Source organism: Carcharodon carcharias, chromosome 31 (assembly GCF_017639515.1).
Source record: "Carcharodon carcharias isolate sCarCar2 chromosome 31, sCarCar2.pri, whole genome shotgun sequence".
Lineage (NCBI taxonomy): Eukaryota > Metazoa > Chordata > Chondrichthyes > Lamniformes > Lamnidae > Carcharodon > Carcharodon carcharias.
In genome coordinates, this window is record NC_054497.1 from 11,656,646 (window position 1) to 11,674,687 (window position 18,042).

The following is an 18,042-nucleotide window of genomic DNA, read 5'->3' on the forward strand; positions in this document are numbered from 1 at the left end:
CTTCAATTCTACTGGTAACAAGAATCAAGTCCAAACAACAACAACACTGTAACCTTGCCCTGCACAAACTCTTGTATTTATACTACTGGGACATCCTACACTCAAACAGGGAATGACATCATCAGTGATGATTGACCATCTTTGATAACCAATCAGGAATCTCCCATGAATCTTGACACCAATAAGGGAGAAGGGGTGGTGTGTGGTTCTCAGAGCCAATCAGAACTTTGGGGTGCATGCAGATTTGGATGATTTTTCTTTCATTGCAATATAGGAAGAGGCCACTGAGCCCCACAGTCTGTTCACCATTCAATTATATCTTGGCTGGTCTGAATTTTAAAGCCATTTGTTCACCTTGGCTCCCTATGCCTCCATATACTCAAAGGACTGCAGCCAGAATTACCCACAAGTAATGAGCCACAATTCCATTAAATAGAGAAAGAAACCTTGAGGTCACGGAATAAAAAAAGCTCTGGGAACTGTTTAGTGCTCCAAGTCTACAGTGTAGATATCCTCTGATTAAGTCAAAGCAATCTGAAAAGTGAGAAACGTATGAAATTCTACCAAAGTGAAGGGCAGGTTCCAATATCAGCCTCAACATCAGGAACTTACATGAGGGTCAGTGTTCCCAGAGGAGAGCTTGTGCAGATCCAGCAGACTCTGGTCCACATTCTTCTCCATCTGCAGAGCTTTCTGCATTGCCTCTAGACCATTGCCCCACTCATCCTGCTCTAGTTTCTGAAAGGGGAAAGAACAGTGACATTGGGAGCAGAAATTCCAAAGGATGTTACAATTTAGAAATAACAGAAGTTAGTCTGTACTCATAAAGAATAACATTGGGGTTTACTCAGTTGACAGTGGAGACCATTATTGGACATAAGATTGGAGAGCAGTCAGTGACCCAATTTACTAGTCCCTGTTTAAAATCCTCAGTGGACTTCACCCATCCATGTTTACAGCTTTGGCCCACATTTCACACCAGTCTCCTGTACAGGCACCAAAGTCTAGAGTAATAGTTCAGAGTACAGAAAATCATTCCATCCAAATATTCAGATTTATTGATCCTCCTCTATCCATTAGATCAGGTAATCCAAAAATCAATTTATCCTCTACCAGCTCTCAGTTGGCCCCCAACACTAGCAATTTTAGTCATTAATCTCAATGGATTAAGAGCTCAAGCATGTAATGGCAAGATAAAAGATTTCTTTAAATAATTCAATTAATCTAAATTGCATCACATAAAACATTCAAGTTAAAACCCAACCATGACATCCTCCAGGATGATCTGGCCTCCACGTTTATTCTGGAATTTCATCAGTTTCTCAGCGTGTTCCCATTCCTCATGTGACTGCTCCTTGAAGAACTCAGCAAAGTGACGCAGGGCAACATCATCCCGGTCAAAGTAAAAGGACTGCAGGGACAGACAAAGAATGGAAGATTCAGAACAGATTCCATATCTCACCCATAGAGAACTTAAAAATGGAAGCTTCAGGTGGATAAGTTACCCTTTCTCCACTTCAATACTTGGCTTTTGATTAATGAGTTTACAAATTTAAGTAAACTGATATCACTTCAATTAATGTTTCTCAATTCATTGAAAGTTCTTGTGTCTAGTTCAGCAGAATAAGTTTATATTAGTACTGTATTGAAGTTCCATTTGTGCATCAACTTAAAATAACATATGCTTTTTCTTCTTCCATGGGTATCTAATGTCAGTGGTGGAAAAAAAAACCCTTCAAATTCAGTAGTTGAAGATTTTGAATCATTGTTTCATATTAAGGATCCAGTCAGAGGTGAGAAAGAGTTTAGCACAACAGGATCCACTCATTTAGAAAGTTGACTACAACTAGTCAGGTAATATTTCACTAACTAATCATCCAGTTACATTTAATTGCTTCCATCCAGGTTCACATCTTCATGAATCTTCTATTAGAAACTTCATGGAATCCTCACACTTCAGGAATAGGACAATTAATTACAGAACACAATCCTGTCTTCAGGGATAATGTTTGTTATACTTTCGCAGGGGTGGGGTGTGGAGCCACAGCATTAAATTCTACGGCCAACTCATTGACAAAGAAATTCTACCAGCTCAGAATGCAATGAAGTCATAGTCTTAATTTTAAAATAGGAACCACACATGACAAATCTCACCATGGAGAGGTAAACATAGGAGGAATAGAGATCCAGGTTGATCTGCTTGTTAACAGCATCCTCACAGTCCTTGGGAAGCCATCTTCAATAATGCTGTTACCTGAAAAAGTTCTAGAGTTAATTCTTGCTAACACAAGCTCTTGTATTTATCCTACTGGGACATCTTGCATTCAAACAGGGAATGACATCACCAATGATGATTGACAATTCCCGATAGCCAGTCTGGAATCTGCCATGAATCCAGGCACCAATCAGTGAGTGGAGTGGAGGGGGTGGGAATGTGGCTGGTGGTAGGGTGTGATCCCCAGAGCCAATCAGAGCTGTGCAATACAGGTAGTTTTGCATAATTTTTCTGTGATTGCAACATTGGAACTGGAGGAGACCATTTAGCTTATCAAATCAATTAATCATCTTTAACATCTCAATTATAATCCCTTATTTTATTCTATTTTCTAGAGAATGCAAGATGCTTCTGTGCAAACTTTCTCATACAGACATACGAATTAGGAGCAGGAGTAGGCCATTCGGCCCCTCGAATCTGCTCCACCATTCGATAAGATCATGGCTGATCTGATTGTAACCTTAACCCCACATTCCCGCCTACCCTCGAAACCCTTTCACCCCCTTGTTTATCAAGAATCTAACTACCTCAGCCTTAAAAATATTCAAATAGATTAACCCCTTTAGTCCTGGCATCATTCTGGTGATTCTGTGCTGCACTCCCTCCCTCCCAGGCAGATATATTGGAACTGAAGAGTGTTCCGGAAGTGCTGAGACTCAGATTCTGTGCAACTGTAGCAGAACCTCCAGCCCTTTATATTCCAGCCCCATTGAGATGAAGATTAGTATTCTATTGGCCTTTTCAATTCATCTTTGTTTGTTTAATAGCTTTTGTCATTTCTGTACATGGATTTTTAAATATCTCCGCGCTTTGGTCCTAGCTCCTAAACATTTAGAAAAAAACCCTCTGTTTTATGTTTGTTGGCCCAAAGTGGATGGCTTTGGTCTCCTTCACATGGAACTCTCTCTGCCACAGTTTTGTCCATTCACTTTATCGATGTCCATTTGCTCTTTATGCTCCCATCTACACTACTCACTGTGCCACCCAAATTAGCATCATCAGGAAGCTTGAATATGCATCTGTTTTTCTTTCTATTTACAAATACCATAGATGAAATAGAGGCCTCTGTACAGATCCCTGGGGGAAGGTGACTAGCCACAGTCAATTGGAGTACACACCCATTATCCCTATTCTATCTCCTGCATTCTAACCAATTCCTCAACCATGTCAAAAGGGTTCCTCCAATTCCTTGTGCTTCCATTTTCCCTATTTTTTTAATGGAATCTTGTCAGTGAAACAATTGGTTTCCTTAAACTGATATTGATTTTCTGAATCAGAGCTTCACAATATATCTCAGGTTGTTGAGTGTGCAAATGGAAACTCTACCCCGTAGATGGTGTTAATCACAATGTTAAAACAGCTCTTGGAGAATTATTGTACCTTGTCTGATCCAGAGCATGTCTGTGATACCAATGTTGATTGCAATAGTTAAGAGATGGACCAGCACCACCTAGTCAGCAGTGACTTTGCAAAGCAACTGGACAAGCTGTGGAAACGGAGTGGGGAAGTATCAAACAGAAATCCATGCTCGAGGAGAAGTTTGGTGCAGAGCTCTTTGTCAAATTTAAGACCTGCGCAGTCTCATGTTTCACCCCTTCTGCAAATCTATTGTGACTTGAGGAAAGATTGAAATTGAGAGTATCTTATGTTTTGGCCACCTGACTTGAGAATTTCCATATTTACTCATGGAAGACATCAGCAAGTACAGCCTTGGAGAATATGGGTAAGAGTTGAACAACTGACAAAAAGGTAAGTTAAAGGTGATCAATGCTGTACACAGACCAAAAAAAAACCCACACGCTCGTTTGGCAATTTTGTGCCCGATTAGGAGTAGGTCATTCAGTCCCTCAACTCTGCTTCCCCCATTCAATGAGATCATGGCTGATCTGACCTTAGCTGCAACTCAACTTTCCTGCCTGACTCTTATAACCATCAACTCCCTGTAGATTAAAAAAAATACAGCCTTGAATATATTACAAGGAACAAACCACCACTGCTCAATTTTGTAGGGGTTGGTGTGGGACGGAAAACTTCAAAGACTCACAACCCTCTGGAGAGGGGAATTTCCACCTCATCTGTCTTAAATGGGAGACCCTTTATTTTGAAACTGTGCCCTTAGACTCCTGCATGAGGGGGAAATAGTGCTTTGACTTGGAATACTGAGTATTACATTGTACCCGTCTTCCCTGACAAGTGAAGCAGATGCTTTCTAGCACTGTCCTTACCTCATTTCACAGCTTTATGACAAGATCTGCAGTTGCTAGAGACAGCTTAACAGGAATGGAGGTTACAGTTGTAGGGGATTTCTGAAATCCCCTACCAGCTTCTGAGTGAAGTGGGAGATATAAGTGAGCCAACCTTGGGAAGCATTGAATCAATTCTGGGAAGTTAAACTTTCCCCTCTTCCACCAGCCTTAGGCATGTTAAAGATTTAATAAATCACATTTTATACAGGTATTGAACTGGTACAAAAGAACTTCTGTTCCATGAATATTTTATTTCCATACAAGTGAAAATTGGGAACTAACAAGAAAACATTCCAAGAATTGGGATACATTTCACTTCCATCATCTGTGGAAATAGAACAACATGAATGCATCTAGATGCATTGTCAATTTAGGGTGAGCTTGTCCAACAGGTACCCTTCCATGCTATTCTCAGGGGCTCCCAGTCTCTTCAGGTTGGTGATGTGATCTCAAAGCTTCTTGATCATCTTCACTTGCTCATCCAAGTAGTGAGTCCCCAGGAAGTCACACAACTGGAATAGAAGGAAAAGAGGGGAAGAGTTAATATGATTGACCTGACAAGACCAAAATTACCCACAAGTGGCAAGTTATCAATTCCATTAAACTGGGAGTGAGGAGTGAGCAACTCAAGGAATATTTGGATGTCAGAATGTCCTGGGAACAGTTTAGTGATTCAGGTCTCCAGTACAAATGGCCTTTGTTTAAAAAAAAAAGCAAACCCACAAGTGTGAAACAAACAAAAACAGAATTACCTGGAAAAACTCAGGAGGTCTGGCAGCATCGGCGGAGAAGAAAAGAGTTGACGTTTCGAGTCCTCATGACCCTTCAACAGAACTAGGTGAATCCAAGTAAAGGGTGAAATATAAGCTGGTTTAAGGTGTGTGTGTTTGGGGGGGGTGGGGGAGAGAGAAGTGGAGGGGGGTGGTGTGGTTGTAGGGACAAGCAAGCAGTGATAGAAGCAGATCATCAAAAGATGTCACAGACAACAGAACAAAAGAACACATAGGTGTTGAAGTTGGTGATATTATCTAAATGAATGTGCTAATTAAGAATGGATGGTAGGGCACTCAAGGTATAGCTCTAGTGGGGGTGGGGGGAGCATAAAAGATTTAAAAATAATGGAAATAGGTGGGAAAAGAAAAATCTATATAATTTATTGGAAAAAACAAAAGGAAGGGGGAAAGAAACAGAAAGGGGATGGGGATGGAGGAGGGAGTTCAAGATCTAAAGTTGTTGAATTCAATATTCAGTCTGGAAGGCTGTAAAGTGCCTAGTCAGAAGATGAGGTGTTGTTCCTCCAATTTGCGTTGAGCTTCACTGGAACAATGCAGCAAGCCAAGGACAGACATGTGGGCAAGAGAGCAGGGTGGAGTGTTAAAATGGCAAGCGACAGGGAGGTTTGGGTCATTCTTGCGGACAGACCGCAGGTGTTCTGCAAAGCGGTCGCCCAGTTTACGTTTGGTCTCTCCAATGTAGAGGAGACCACATTGGGAGCAACGAATGCAAGAGACTAAATTGGGGGAAATGCAAATGAAATCTCGTCCATGTTGTGTCTTAACTCCAGGAAACCACAGCCAAGGGCAGTGAAGAAGTCACCGCCGAGAGCAGTGAATCAGGTGGAAGCAGAGCTCTGGGTCGCGTGATCTTGATTTTCAGTACGTCAAATTTGGTAAGCATGGATGTTCGTCACTTAGGTACTGATGAAACTAGGTAGCTGGTCACATGGTTAGTGGTCCGAAGACCTACCCTGAATTACATCATCTGAATGTGTGTTACTTTATTAATTATTTATTTACATTAACCCGAGGAAAAAGCCATATTTAGTTAACATAGTTATAATTAACAACGTGTAACCACTCCCAAATAATTAAACAAGGTAAAAACTAACCGTTATGCCAGACTATACAAGTTCATTTAACCAGAATGTACAAATTGTCCACCTTACTCGCCCACCGGGGATCAGGCATTCAGCCTCCCACCCTGGAGATATACAATACCCATCTCGTGCAGCCTCTCCGTCCTTTGTCTTGGGTCTTGTGACATCTCTACGGGTAGTCTCTGTGAGACGATTCTCTGACTACTGGTCTCCGAAAATCTGTAAAAGTTCCAATGTCAGAGAGATTGTCAGCCTCGAAGCAAGCTGGGCGAAGGATTTGTATTTATCGATCTTCAGGGAACGCACGAGGCTGTTATTCTTGTCGAACCACTTCCCTCGAGCTCCCATGACGAATCCGAAGTATTTTACTGACTTGCCGCCTGTCAGTTCCAGTATCTCATCCTCCAGGTGTTGGTATTTGTGTTCTCTTTCGGCCCAAGCTTTCTCCAGAGACTTGATATTATCCTCAAAACGTACTGTAACATCCACCACCGCTACTACTCTGTCCTTGACGAGGACCAGATTGGGCTTCCAAAGGGTCCCATCCTTTCCGAAGAGCCTCGGTTCCAGGTGCGATGTCCAGCCGTATTTGGCTGGAAACGGTCCAGGATTTTGTTATGTCTTTTGATTCTTGCATTTTTCACAAACGGACAGCTGCCACAAATGTGAGCCAGTGACTCGAAGGGGGCCTCATCTCCTGCAGGATTTGTTATGGTGTTGTCTGCCTCTTTTAAGGTGGATCTCGCTGGGTAGCGATTGCACCGCAGTAGTAAACTGTTAATGAGCCTGGATTTGTTTAATGTTGAAACAGGTTTTCGTCCAGGAATTAGAGGCATAGTCATTTTCGTAATACTCGATGCCGGTTCCTTGGCATTGGAGTTTGGTCCACTTCCGGTATTCCACCTCCCTCCAAGCCACGTATCTGTTGATCGGTTTGGGCCTGGACGTTTGGGTAGTATCCGTCCATCCCGTTTGGAATCTGTCAGTGAATTACAGATACCAACATCAGCTTTAACACCATTGGGTGAAGTGTGACAATGGATGTTATTTTAACATGAGGATATGATGGTATTCTGTAAAGGCACATTGTCCATGATTAAACTGGAGAAGGTTAGTGTCTGTGGGAATTGAGATAAAAAAGGTAAAGGTGCTAGATTCATGCCTTTGTAGTGAGGCTCTGGTGAAGTGGATTTATAAATAGATAGTGTTTTAAAACAAAATTACCTGGACAAACTCAGCAGGTCTGGCAGCATCGGCGGAGAAGAAAAGAGTTGACGTTTTGAGTCCTCATGACCCTTCAACAGAACTGATCTTTCTTTACAAGGAGGGAAATATAAACTGGTTTAAGGTGGGGTGGGAAGGGGGTGTTAGGATAGGAGCAGATCATCAAAAGCTGTCACAGACAAAAGAACACAGGTGTTGAAGTTGGTGATATTATCTAAACGAATGTGCTAATTAAGAATGGATGGTAGGGCACTCCAGGTATAGAGATAAAAACAAAAAACTGCGGATGCTGGAAATCCAAAACAAAAACAGAATTAGTTGGAAAAACTCAGCAGGTCTGGCAGCATCGGCGGAGAAGAAAAGAGTTGACGTTTCGAGTCCTCATGACCCTTCAACAGAACCAGGTATAGCTCTAGTGGGGGTGGGGGGAGCATAAAAAAAGCAAACCCACAAGTGTGAAACAAACATTTGGATTTCTGTCAGTGTTTTAAAAACTTGCATTAGGTGATAATTAGGGACTTTGAAATTCAACAGCTGAAAAGTCAAAGGAGAGAGAGAATACAAGTTGTAAAAAACCCTCAAAGATTTAGTAAGTAAACAAGGGAAGGCAAGTCAAACAAAATTTAGAGGCAACAGGAAAACATGAAAGATTTCTATTGAAAAAGTCAAATGTATTAGAACAATGGAGGAGACTAAAGATGAAAGGGAAAAAATTAGTTGTGTTGGCTGTGTGGGGGAGATGTCCAAAGACTTGCACGGAGGAATGGGAACACTGAGAAACTGATGCAATTCCAGAATAAACGTGGAGGCCGAATCATCCTGAATGACATCAAGGTTAGATTTAATGGAATGAGACTACTTGCCTGAAGCAATTACTTTCAGTTTTTAGTTGCATAGTTTAATGCTGTAATTCTATATTGTGGTGAATCTGTTCCTGGTAACATCCTCTTTGGGTTGCTTCATCACCTGTTTTCCTTGCACTCTCTTGTGTCTTATTTAATCCATTGTAAATGAACTATCTGCCCTTCCCCTTTCAGAAACCAGAGCAGGATGAGTGGAGCGATGGTCTGGAGGCAATGCAGAGAGCTCTGCAGATGGAGAAGAACATAAACCAGAGTCTGCTGGATCTGCACAAGCTCTCCTCTGGGAACACTGACCCTCATGTAAGTTCCTGATGCTTTCATGTGGGAGTGGGTGAAATTTCACTGTCTATCTTTAAGTCTAACTTTCAATGGTGTCTCTTGGCTTTTTGGTCCTCTGCCCATCACCCAGTGACCCTAGAATTTTGGGCTTTTTTTGGCAAAGGGAATTCTTGTACAATCTCCATTGCAGCACCTGACTATCCTGTTGTCCAGAGGGATTGAAATCCATTCGGGGTCTATCCAGTTGGTTCTTTATCTGCTGCTGGATGTAACTAGCTTCCCTCTCCTTTTTCAGCTTTGTGACTTCCTGGAGACTCACTACTTGGATGAGCAAGTGAAGATGATCAAGAAGCTTGGAGATCACATCACCAACCTGAGGAGACTGGGAGCCCCTGAGAATGGCATGGGAGAGTACCTGTTTGACAAGCTCACCCTGGGGGAGAGTGACTGAACTGAATTTACTGTAAGCATCAAGCTTATTGTATTAATAACATTTGTACAAATTAAACCTTTTAAACTAACAAGTTTGTGATGTTGCACAAGGAGCTGTTGAGACCTGGACTCCATTAGGAAATGTACTAACTGTCCAGACAATAGGGACTGGGGGTTTGTCTCTTGCACTCTTTTTGAATGTTTGCTTTCTGTTGTAATGCTGTCCTTTCAGGTTAATAATTCTTTTTAGCATACACTAGTTTATCTTGAGTGCAAAGATTTTGAATTGCATCATAGTTTTCCATTAAATTGGAGTTCTGTATGTTTAACTGTGCCTTTCAATATGTTGCAATGAGATGGGAATGCTCTAATACAAAAGCCTGTATTGATCTAGCAACTTTGCCCAACTAAGTTTGACACCTGGGCCACTTCTTTACACCTCAAGAGACGTTCAAGGGCACAGTGGTATGTTTTTGACAAGTATCTTGTTTAGGAGGGAGCTCCTAGAAATCTGAGCCTAGAGGAGTTACTGCTTTGGGTATGAATATTCTGTCTTTTGCTGAATTTTAAAGTCTTCAAGCTGATGAAATATTAACTACTAAAAAACTTGAAATGAGAACTATTTTTCAGGGCTTTGGTGTTTCAGAATTTCAGTAGCAGAATCAAATCCATTTTCTATTCTTTAGTCCATGGAATTATTAGTGACATACTCTCTGTGCAGTTCACTCACTAAACCAAATGCCCTGTGCTGTTCCTTTTAGTGTTCTTGTAAGCAAATAACAGTCATTATGAGCTGGGTTCTGGGAGTACCCTGACCTCCAGGTACTAAAGAGAATTACAACTGCAACAAGAAATGCTGCCATCTTTACTGATCAGCTATTGTCCTTTAAAGGATTGGACTAAAGTGGTTCTGAAGATTTGTCACTAACCGCCCAACTGAATACAAAGTTGAGTGAAATGGAGGGTAAAAGTTGTCAAACGGCAATTGAGCAAAATATAGTCAATTAAAAGCAAATAACTTAATACCAAGGAAGTTAAATATTTCACATCACAAACTCTGCTTCATCAGTCTATGAAATTCAATACCAGCAGTTTCTCAATAGCTGTTCCTCTTTTACATTTAGTCCTAGTAAACATTTCATACCCAATAGGAATCATCCTTTCCAAATCCTACTTGGTCTCCTTTGCCCCATGAATGATTGAAGTTTTATTGAATAAATGCAGTCAAAAGCAATGTTTAACAGCCAATTTTAGGAACTTGATTGAGAACTACAGTGAGGACAATGAAGTTAAAGACTTCAGTTATTAAAATCTGTCATGTTAATATATTTGCATCTCAAGTTTCCATGAAAATCTGCAAATGGCAAAGGATGATTCTCAGCATCATGAGTTTTTCACACCCATCACCTCCCTGCACCCTATAAAAGTTGTGATTCTAAATTCAGAGTTTCCTGTGGAAAGGATCAATCAATATTTCCTCTGAACTAGTAACCACAGGCCTTCATCAAGGTCTCTGGTGGCCCTGGAGTGACCATGTGAAGTCCATCAGTTTGGGCAAAGCCCTCTGACTACAGAACATTCACTGCATCTGGGATCCTGTTTGACCAGAACAGCTGTAAGCACCTGGATACATTTCTCTCCTCAGGTGAGTCAACTGTGCCCATCAGTGGTGTCTCTCCCAAGAGGCTCATGCCTGTTGTGTGACTGGTGGCTCTAGATATCATTCACTATTGCCTCCATCTCGCCCATCTAAAATCAGAGTTTAATACAAGGAAACAAATCTCACCACCTAATCCAGGACTGATCCACTTCATGGGATCTTAGAGAAACAGTAAGGCTATGAGCTCAGCTGATGTTACTACTGGACAAACCTGATCTTAGGGTGGAACCTGGCTTGATTAGACTAATTTTTATTTAGCTACGTAGAGAGTGGCTACTGAACAGAGGCACAGGAGTCAGCTGATGAACTTTTAACAAAAGAATAAAACATTTATTAAACAAGAGGAATTATTACAATACTCCTTCACCTACAACTATATCTTTACAGAAACTAGAACAAAAACACCTGGAAAAACTCAGCAGGTCTAACCACATCTGCGGTGAGGAATACAGTTGACTTTCCAGTCCGTATGACTTCATCAGATGAAATAGAGAAATGAGGTGAAATATAAGCTGGTAAGGGGGGGGCGGTGGGACAGGTAGAGCTGGATAGGGGGCCAGTAATAGGTGAAGGCAAAGAAGAGATTGCCAAAGATGTCATAGACAAAAAGGACAAAGGGGTGTTGATGGTGGTGATATTATCTAAAGGAATGTGATGGGGACATTAAGGGTAGCAAGCAGGACAAGCTAGTGGCAGATGGCCCTAGTGGGGGAGGGGTGGGAGGGCAGGGAAGGGATCAAAATGGGCACAAAGGTGGAGATAAAACAATAGATCGAAATAAAAAATTTAAAAATTGGTGGGAAATATATTGTATTATTATAAATTATTGGAAATAGGGGGATAGGAAAGGGGGTGGAGTTGGAGGAGAGAGCTCATGGTCTGAATTTGTTGAACTCGATATTCAGTCCGGCAGGTTGTAAAGTGCCTAGGTCGGAAGATGAGGTGCTGTTTCTCCAGTTTGCGTTGAGCTTCACTGGAACAATGCAGCAGGCCAAGGACAGACATGTGGGCATGAGAGTAGGGTGGAGTGTTGAAATGGCCAGCGACAGGGAGGTCTGGATAATACTTGCGGACAGACCGAAGGTGTTCTGCAAAGTGGTCACCCAGTCTGCGTTTGGTCTCTCCAGTGTAGAGGAAACTGCATTGGGATCAACAAATGCAGTAGACTAAATTGAGGGAAGTGCAAGTGAAATGCTGCTTCACTTGAAAGGAGTGTTTGGGCCCTTGGACGGTGAGGAGAGGGGAAGTGAAGGGGTAGGTGTTGCACCTTCTGCGGTTGCATGGGAAGGTGCCGTGGGAGGGGGTTGAGTGTAGGGGGTGATGGAGGAATGGGCCAGAGTGTCCCAGAGGGAATGATCCCTGTGGAAAGCCCCTGGGGGGCGGGGGTGGGGGGTGACGGGAAGATGTGTTTGGTGGCATCATCATGCTGGAGTTGGCAGAAATGGCGGAGGATGATCCTTTGAATGTGGAGGCTGGTGGGCTGATCATGGCTCTGGGAGGGAGAGGAAGGTGTGAGGGCAGATGCATGGGAGATGGGCCAGACATGGTTGAGGGCCCTGTCAACCACCGTGGGTGGAAAACCTCAGTTAAAAGGAAGGAGGAAGACATGTCAGAGGAACTGTTTTTGAAAGTGGCATCATCAGAACAGATGTGACAGAGGCAAAGGAACTGAGAGAATGGGATGGAGTCCTTACAGGAAGTGGGGTGTGAGGAGCTGTAGTCAAGGTAGCTGTGGGAGTCGGTAGGCTTGTAATGGATATTGGTGGACACTTGCAATTCACCAGAAATTGAGACTGAGGGGTCAAGGAAGGGAAGTGTCAGTGATGGACCACGTGAAAATGATGGAGGGGTGGAAATTGGAAGCAAAGTTAATAAATTTTTCCAGATCCAGTCGAGAGCATGAAGTGGCACCAAAGCAGTCATTGATGTACCGGAGAAAGTTGTGGGAGGGGGCCTGAGTAGGACTGGAACAAAGAATGTTCCACATACCCCATAAAGAGACAGGCATAACTGGGGCCCATGCAGGTACCCATAGCCACACCTTTTATTTGGAGGAAGTGAGAGGAGTTTAAGGAGAAATTGTTCAGTGAGAGAACAAGTTCAGCCAGACAGAGGGGAGTAGTGGTGGATGGGGCTTGTTTGGGCCTCTGTTCGAGGAAGAAATGGAAATCCATCAGACCATCCTGGTGGGGGATGGAGGTGTAGAGGGACTGGATGTTCATGGTGAAGAGGAGGCGGTTGGGGCCAGGGAACTGGAAATTGTTGATATGATGTAGGGCATGAAAGGAATTGCGGATGTAGGTGGGAAGACACTGGATAAGGGGGAGAGAGAATGGAGTTAAGATAACAAGAAATGAGTTTCTTGGGGCAGGAACAGGCTGACACGATCGGTCTGCTGGGACAGTCCTGTTTGTGGATTTTGGGTAGGAGGTAGAAGTGGGCCGTCTGAGGTTTGAAGACCATCAGGTTGGAAGTTGTGGAGGGAAGATCGCCAGAGGAGATGAGGTCAGTGACAGTCCTGGAAACAATGGCTTGATGTTCAGTGGTGGGGTCATGGTCCAGGGAGAGATAGGACGAAGTGTCTGCGAGTTGACGCCCAGCCTCTGAGGAAGAGGTCAGTGCGCCAGACAACAGCACCACCCTTGTCAGCAGGTTTGATGACAAGGTCAGGATTGGAGCTGAGAGAATGGAGTGCGGCAAGTTCAGAGAGAGATAGGTTAGAGTAGGTGATAGAGCAGAGAAAATGAGACAACTGATGTCACGCCAACAGTTCTCAATGAAAAGATCAAGAGCAGATAAGAATCCAGAGGGAGGGGTCCAGGTGGAGGGAGAATATCGGAGGTGGGTAAAAGGATCCGTTGAACAGGGAGCGGACTCCTGCCCAAAGAAGTGAGCACGGAGACGAAGGCAGCGGAAGAAGAGTTCAGCATCGTGCTGAGCCCGAAATTCATTGAGGTGAGGGCGTAAGGGTATGAAACTAAGTCCTTTGCTGAGCACTGAACGTGCAGCGTTGGAGAGGGGAAGGTCAGGGGGTATGGTGAATACACAGCTGGGGCTGGGATTGGAAGATGGGATGGGGACAGAGGGATAGGCAGGGGTGGAGGGTCCTGGATGGGCGTTGGTGTCGATGAGTTGTTGGAGCTTGCGTTCCTTAGCACTTGAAAGAAAGACAGACAAAAAAGGTTCCTCGTTGAGGTGTCAGATGAGAAGAATAAAATGACACTGGGGGCAAGGACAACTTAGAGAAAGGGTGCATTGGTGCTGCTGGAGGGAGAGTTCGAGTGTGTTCATATGGCGGCGCATGGCACTGAGTGTGGATCTCAGGATACGACGAGAACAGCAGTCCAAGGAGCGTTGTATGTCCCAGAGATACCTGTAATCGACAGCGGGGATTGAGAGCAGCACCATCAAGGGACATCTTTTGACTGGTGCATGTAAAAAAAAAAAAGCATGGTACTACTTCAGATAGAAGTTGATATTCCCTCAAGTATCCTGGCCAGTATTTATCCAGAGCCAACTTAATGGAACAGGTTCTGGTAATTTAGCAGCTATCATGCTAGATTAAATTGTGACTCCAGCCAATTCAACACTTAGTGATGCTTGGGACATCAAGGTCAAAAAAGTTCAGCATTTCATTTGAAGGACCTTACATGAGGGTCAGTGTTCCCAGGGGACAGCTTGTACAGATCCAGATGACTCTGGTTCACATTCTTCCCCATCTGCAGAGCTCTCTGCATTGCCTCCAGACCATTACTCCAATCATTCTGCTCTGGCTTCTGAAAAGGGGAAGAGAAGTCTTGTTAGTGCTACTGGAAAGTGGAAAGTTCTTGGGATGCTACATTGGAAACCAATACTGGACATTAGGTCAGTCCATCAGCTAAGAGTGAGAACACAGATTCATAAAGCCCATTTGTCTTTTTTTGGGGAAAATGACTCATCCATAGAAGTGCACATCTCTACACTAGTCTTAGCCAAGCACTTAAGTTTAAGCCATTAGTTTGCAGCACAGGAACACTTTCGTTTGATCCAGATTTATTGATCCGTCTCTAGCTATTAGGTTAGGATGATCAAGTGCCAAAGCCACCCCAACTCATCCACCGCCCATTCTCAATTCAATAGTAGCTGTTTTAGCCATTTCAGATACAAGGAACCAGAGGGTGTAGTAGTAGGTAAACTATTTAAAAATGAGCAAACTTCTTTTCAGCAAAATAAATTATATCAAGTTGAAAATCCAACCTTGACATCCTCCAGGCTGATCCGGCCTCCACGTTTATTCTGGAATTTCATCAGTTTCTCAGCATGTTCCCGTCCCTCATGTGACTGCTCCTTGAAGAACTCAAAGTGACACAGGGCAACATCATCCTGGTCAAAGTAAGAGGACTGCAGGGAGAGACAAAATGGAAAGGAAGAAGTCAGGTTAGGTGCAGATCATGTCCATGGTCAACTTGGTAGGTGACCATATTGAATTTAAAATCATTAATTCCACTCATTTATAAAAAAGGTATGAAGTTGTTTCAACACTCAGCCCCTGCTTAATGCAATAGCTGAACATCCCCATCCCTTTCAAAGCATTGATTTTAAAAGTTAGAAAAAAGAGAAATTTTTCAAATTCAGTCTAATACAACAATTCCAGTCCCAAAAGAAAGCTCAATACAACAGGATTTACTTATTTAGAATGAGGAGGGAGAAAAGCACTCATCTTAAATAGTCAATTTTGCACTAGTCACCTGATTAAGTTTAATTGTTATTATTAACCAGATTCATGCACATTCAAGATAAACCCTCTACTGGAAGCTTCATGGAGTCCTGGAGATAGTTTCAAACAAAGTTTAGAACTGGATGAAGCTATTACAGAGCAGGAGACAGTCTGTTAACAAGACCTTCAACAAAAGTCTCACCCCATAACATTCACTGGGAACATTCTAAGCCCAATTCATTGGCCTAGAGAAATCCCACCTGCCCAGAATACAATCAAATCACTCAATTTTAAAATCATACCCCCAAAAATACAAAGCTCACCATGGAGAGCTAAACATAGGAGGAATAGAGCTCCAGGTTGATCTGCTTGTTATCATCCTCAGTCCTTGTGGTAGTTCTGACGCACTTGGGAAGTCATCTTCAATCTACTAGCAACAAGAACCAAGTTCAAACAATAATATGACCTTGTCCTGCACAAACTTATATTTATACGCCTGGGACATCCTGCATTCAAACAGGGAATGACATCACCAATGATGATTGGCTATCAGATTGTCAATCAGGAATCTGCCATGAATCCCGACACCAGTAAGGGAGAAGGGGTGGGATGTGGTTCCCAGAGCCAATCAGAACTTTGAGGTATAGGCAGATTTGGATGATTTTTCAGTGATTGCAATATAGGAAGAGGCCATTGAGCCCCACAGTCTGTTCACCATTCAATTATATCCTGGCTGGTCTGAATTTTAAAGCCATTTGTTCACCTTGGCTCCATATGCCTTCATATTCTCAAAGGACTGCAAGACTATTCTGTACAAACTGTCCTCCTAATTTCACCCAATTAGCCCTGGTTATCATTCTGGTGAATCTGTGCAGCACTCCCTCCAAAGCCAATATATCAGAACTGAACAATGTTCCCGTTGTTCCCTCACTCATACTTTATACAGCTGTTGAAAACATCCATCCCTTTATATTCCAAGCCCCTTGAGAAGAAGACTAATGTTCTATTTCCATTACAATTCAGTTTTGTTATGGTCCACTAGATTTTAGGAATTGCTGTAATTGATCCTTAATCTCTCTGCTCCTCATTCCTACAAGGACACCAACTCTTTCTCCACAGTTCCCAGCTCCTCACCATTTAGTAAACATTCTGATTTATCTTTCTGGATTCAAAGTGGATGACCTCACATTGAACTCTCTCTGCCACAGTTTTTCCCACTGACTTTATCAATATCATCTGCAACCTCCCTCTCCCATCTGCACTATTTACTGTGCCACCTAACTTGTGATCAGGAAACTTGAATATATGGCTCCCTATTTATTTCTCTATGCCATTTATAAAGATAATGAGACATGGAGGCCTCTGCACAGATCCCAGGGGAGATAACTAGTCCCATCCTGCCAATCTGAGTGCACACCCATTATGCCTACTCACTTCTTCCTATATCCTAACTAATTTCCAGCAATGTCTGATGGTTGTATCCAATTGCAACAGTCTTAATAATCAATGGCATGGAACTTTGTCAGTGATGTAATTGTGGTTGATTTCTTTGACTTTCCTCAAGCTGAATCTGATAATGTAACTTCTCAGAATCAGAGCTTCACAATATATCTCAGATTGATGAGTTTGCAAATGGGAATTCCACCCTGTAGATAGTGTTGAACACAATTGGATCCATGTTAACCAGTTCATTGAAGAACATCTTGTGGGGCGGGGTTCCAAAACATGCCTACGATATGAATATTCACAACATTGACCTCAGTGGATTGGAAGAGACTGACTTTGTATCAGAGTCTGCAGTAAATATGAAAATACCAACCAATGAATTGGGCAATAGAATGTGCATCAGTGCAGTTTTAAACTGAACTCCTCACTAAATTGATGTGGAATGTTAATCCCATCAAACCTGAGCTACCAAATCCAGAATTCTTCCCCTACTGCAAATGTCAAGTTTGTGAATGGGTTGTGGGGAAAGATTTTATACCTGGAATGTAAGAATGTTTTGGCTACCTGCCCCAAATATCTGTGTTTATTCAAAGACTGAAGAGTACATTCCTTGGAGAGGTGCAAGCAGCAGTTGAACAAATGTCTACCTGCGTAAAGGGTAAGTGGTCAATATTTTTAAACGCATATAGTTAATGAAACCACCAAAAAAAGAGCAGCTTATTACAGTCTAATGAAAACACAATTGTACACATCTTCCCTCCTAACCTCCGCCAAGTCTGAAGCAGATACTCTCCAGACTAAAAGCAAATGCACTAAGTTGATTTCCTTTCCCAATTTCTAATGTTCCATAGCTTCCTGACATTCCACATCTAGATACTAGAAGTCCCCATTACACCAGGATGGGGGAGATTACAGTTCCAGAAATTGTATATTTCTGAAATTCCCTGCAAGCTTCTAAATGATGAAGCAGAGTTGTCATCAAGTTACCCTGGGCAGGCACAGAAAAGGAAGTTGGTCATGGAAGAACTGAAGACATGTTAGAAGT

General features: G+C 42.7%; 1 protein-coding gene across 1 annotated transcript; it reads right to left on the reverse strand.

The window, feature by feature from the left end:
- Positions 1-4,970: 4,970 nt before the first annotated feature.
- Positions 4,971-15,877, reverse strand: LOC121271569 (ferritin heavy chain, oocyte isoform-like). The gene is made up of 4 exons (XM_041177578.1): positions 15,875-15,877; positions 15,092-15,235; positions 14,506-14,631; positions 4,971-5,033 (listed from the first exon to the last, which is right to left on the reverse strand). The coding sequence occupies exons 1-4, from the start codon at positions 15,875-15,877 to the stop codon at positions 4,971-4,973; spliced, it is 336 nt and encodes a 111-aa protein (XP_041033512.1).
- Positions 15,878-18,042: the final 2,165 nt, after the last annotated feature.

Coding starts and splice junctions, on each gene's coding strand:
- LOC121271569 (XM_041177578.1), bottom strand. Junction 14,632..15,091: donor TCAGCCTGGAGGATGTCAAG/GTTGGATTTTCA, acceptor TCCCCTTTTCAG/AAGCCAGAGCAGAATGATTG. Junction 5,034..14,505: donor CTGGGAACACTGACCCTCAT/GTAAGGTCCTTC, acceptor CTTCTATTCCAG/TTGTGTGACTTCCTGGGGAC.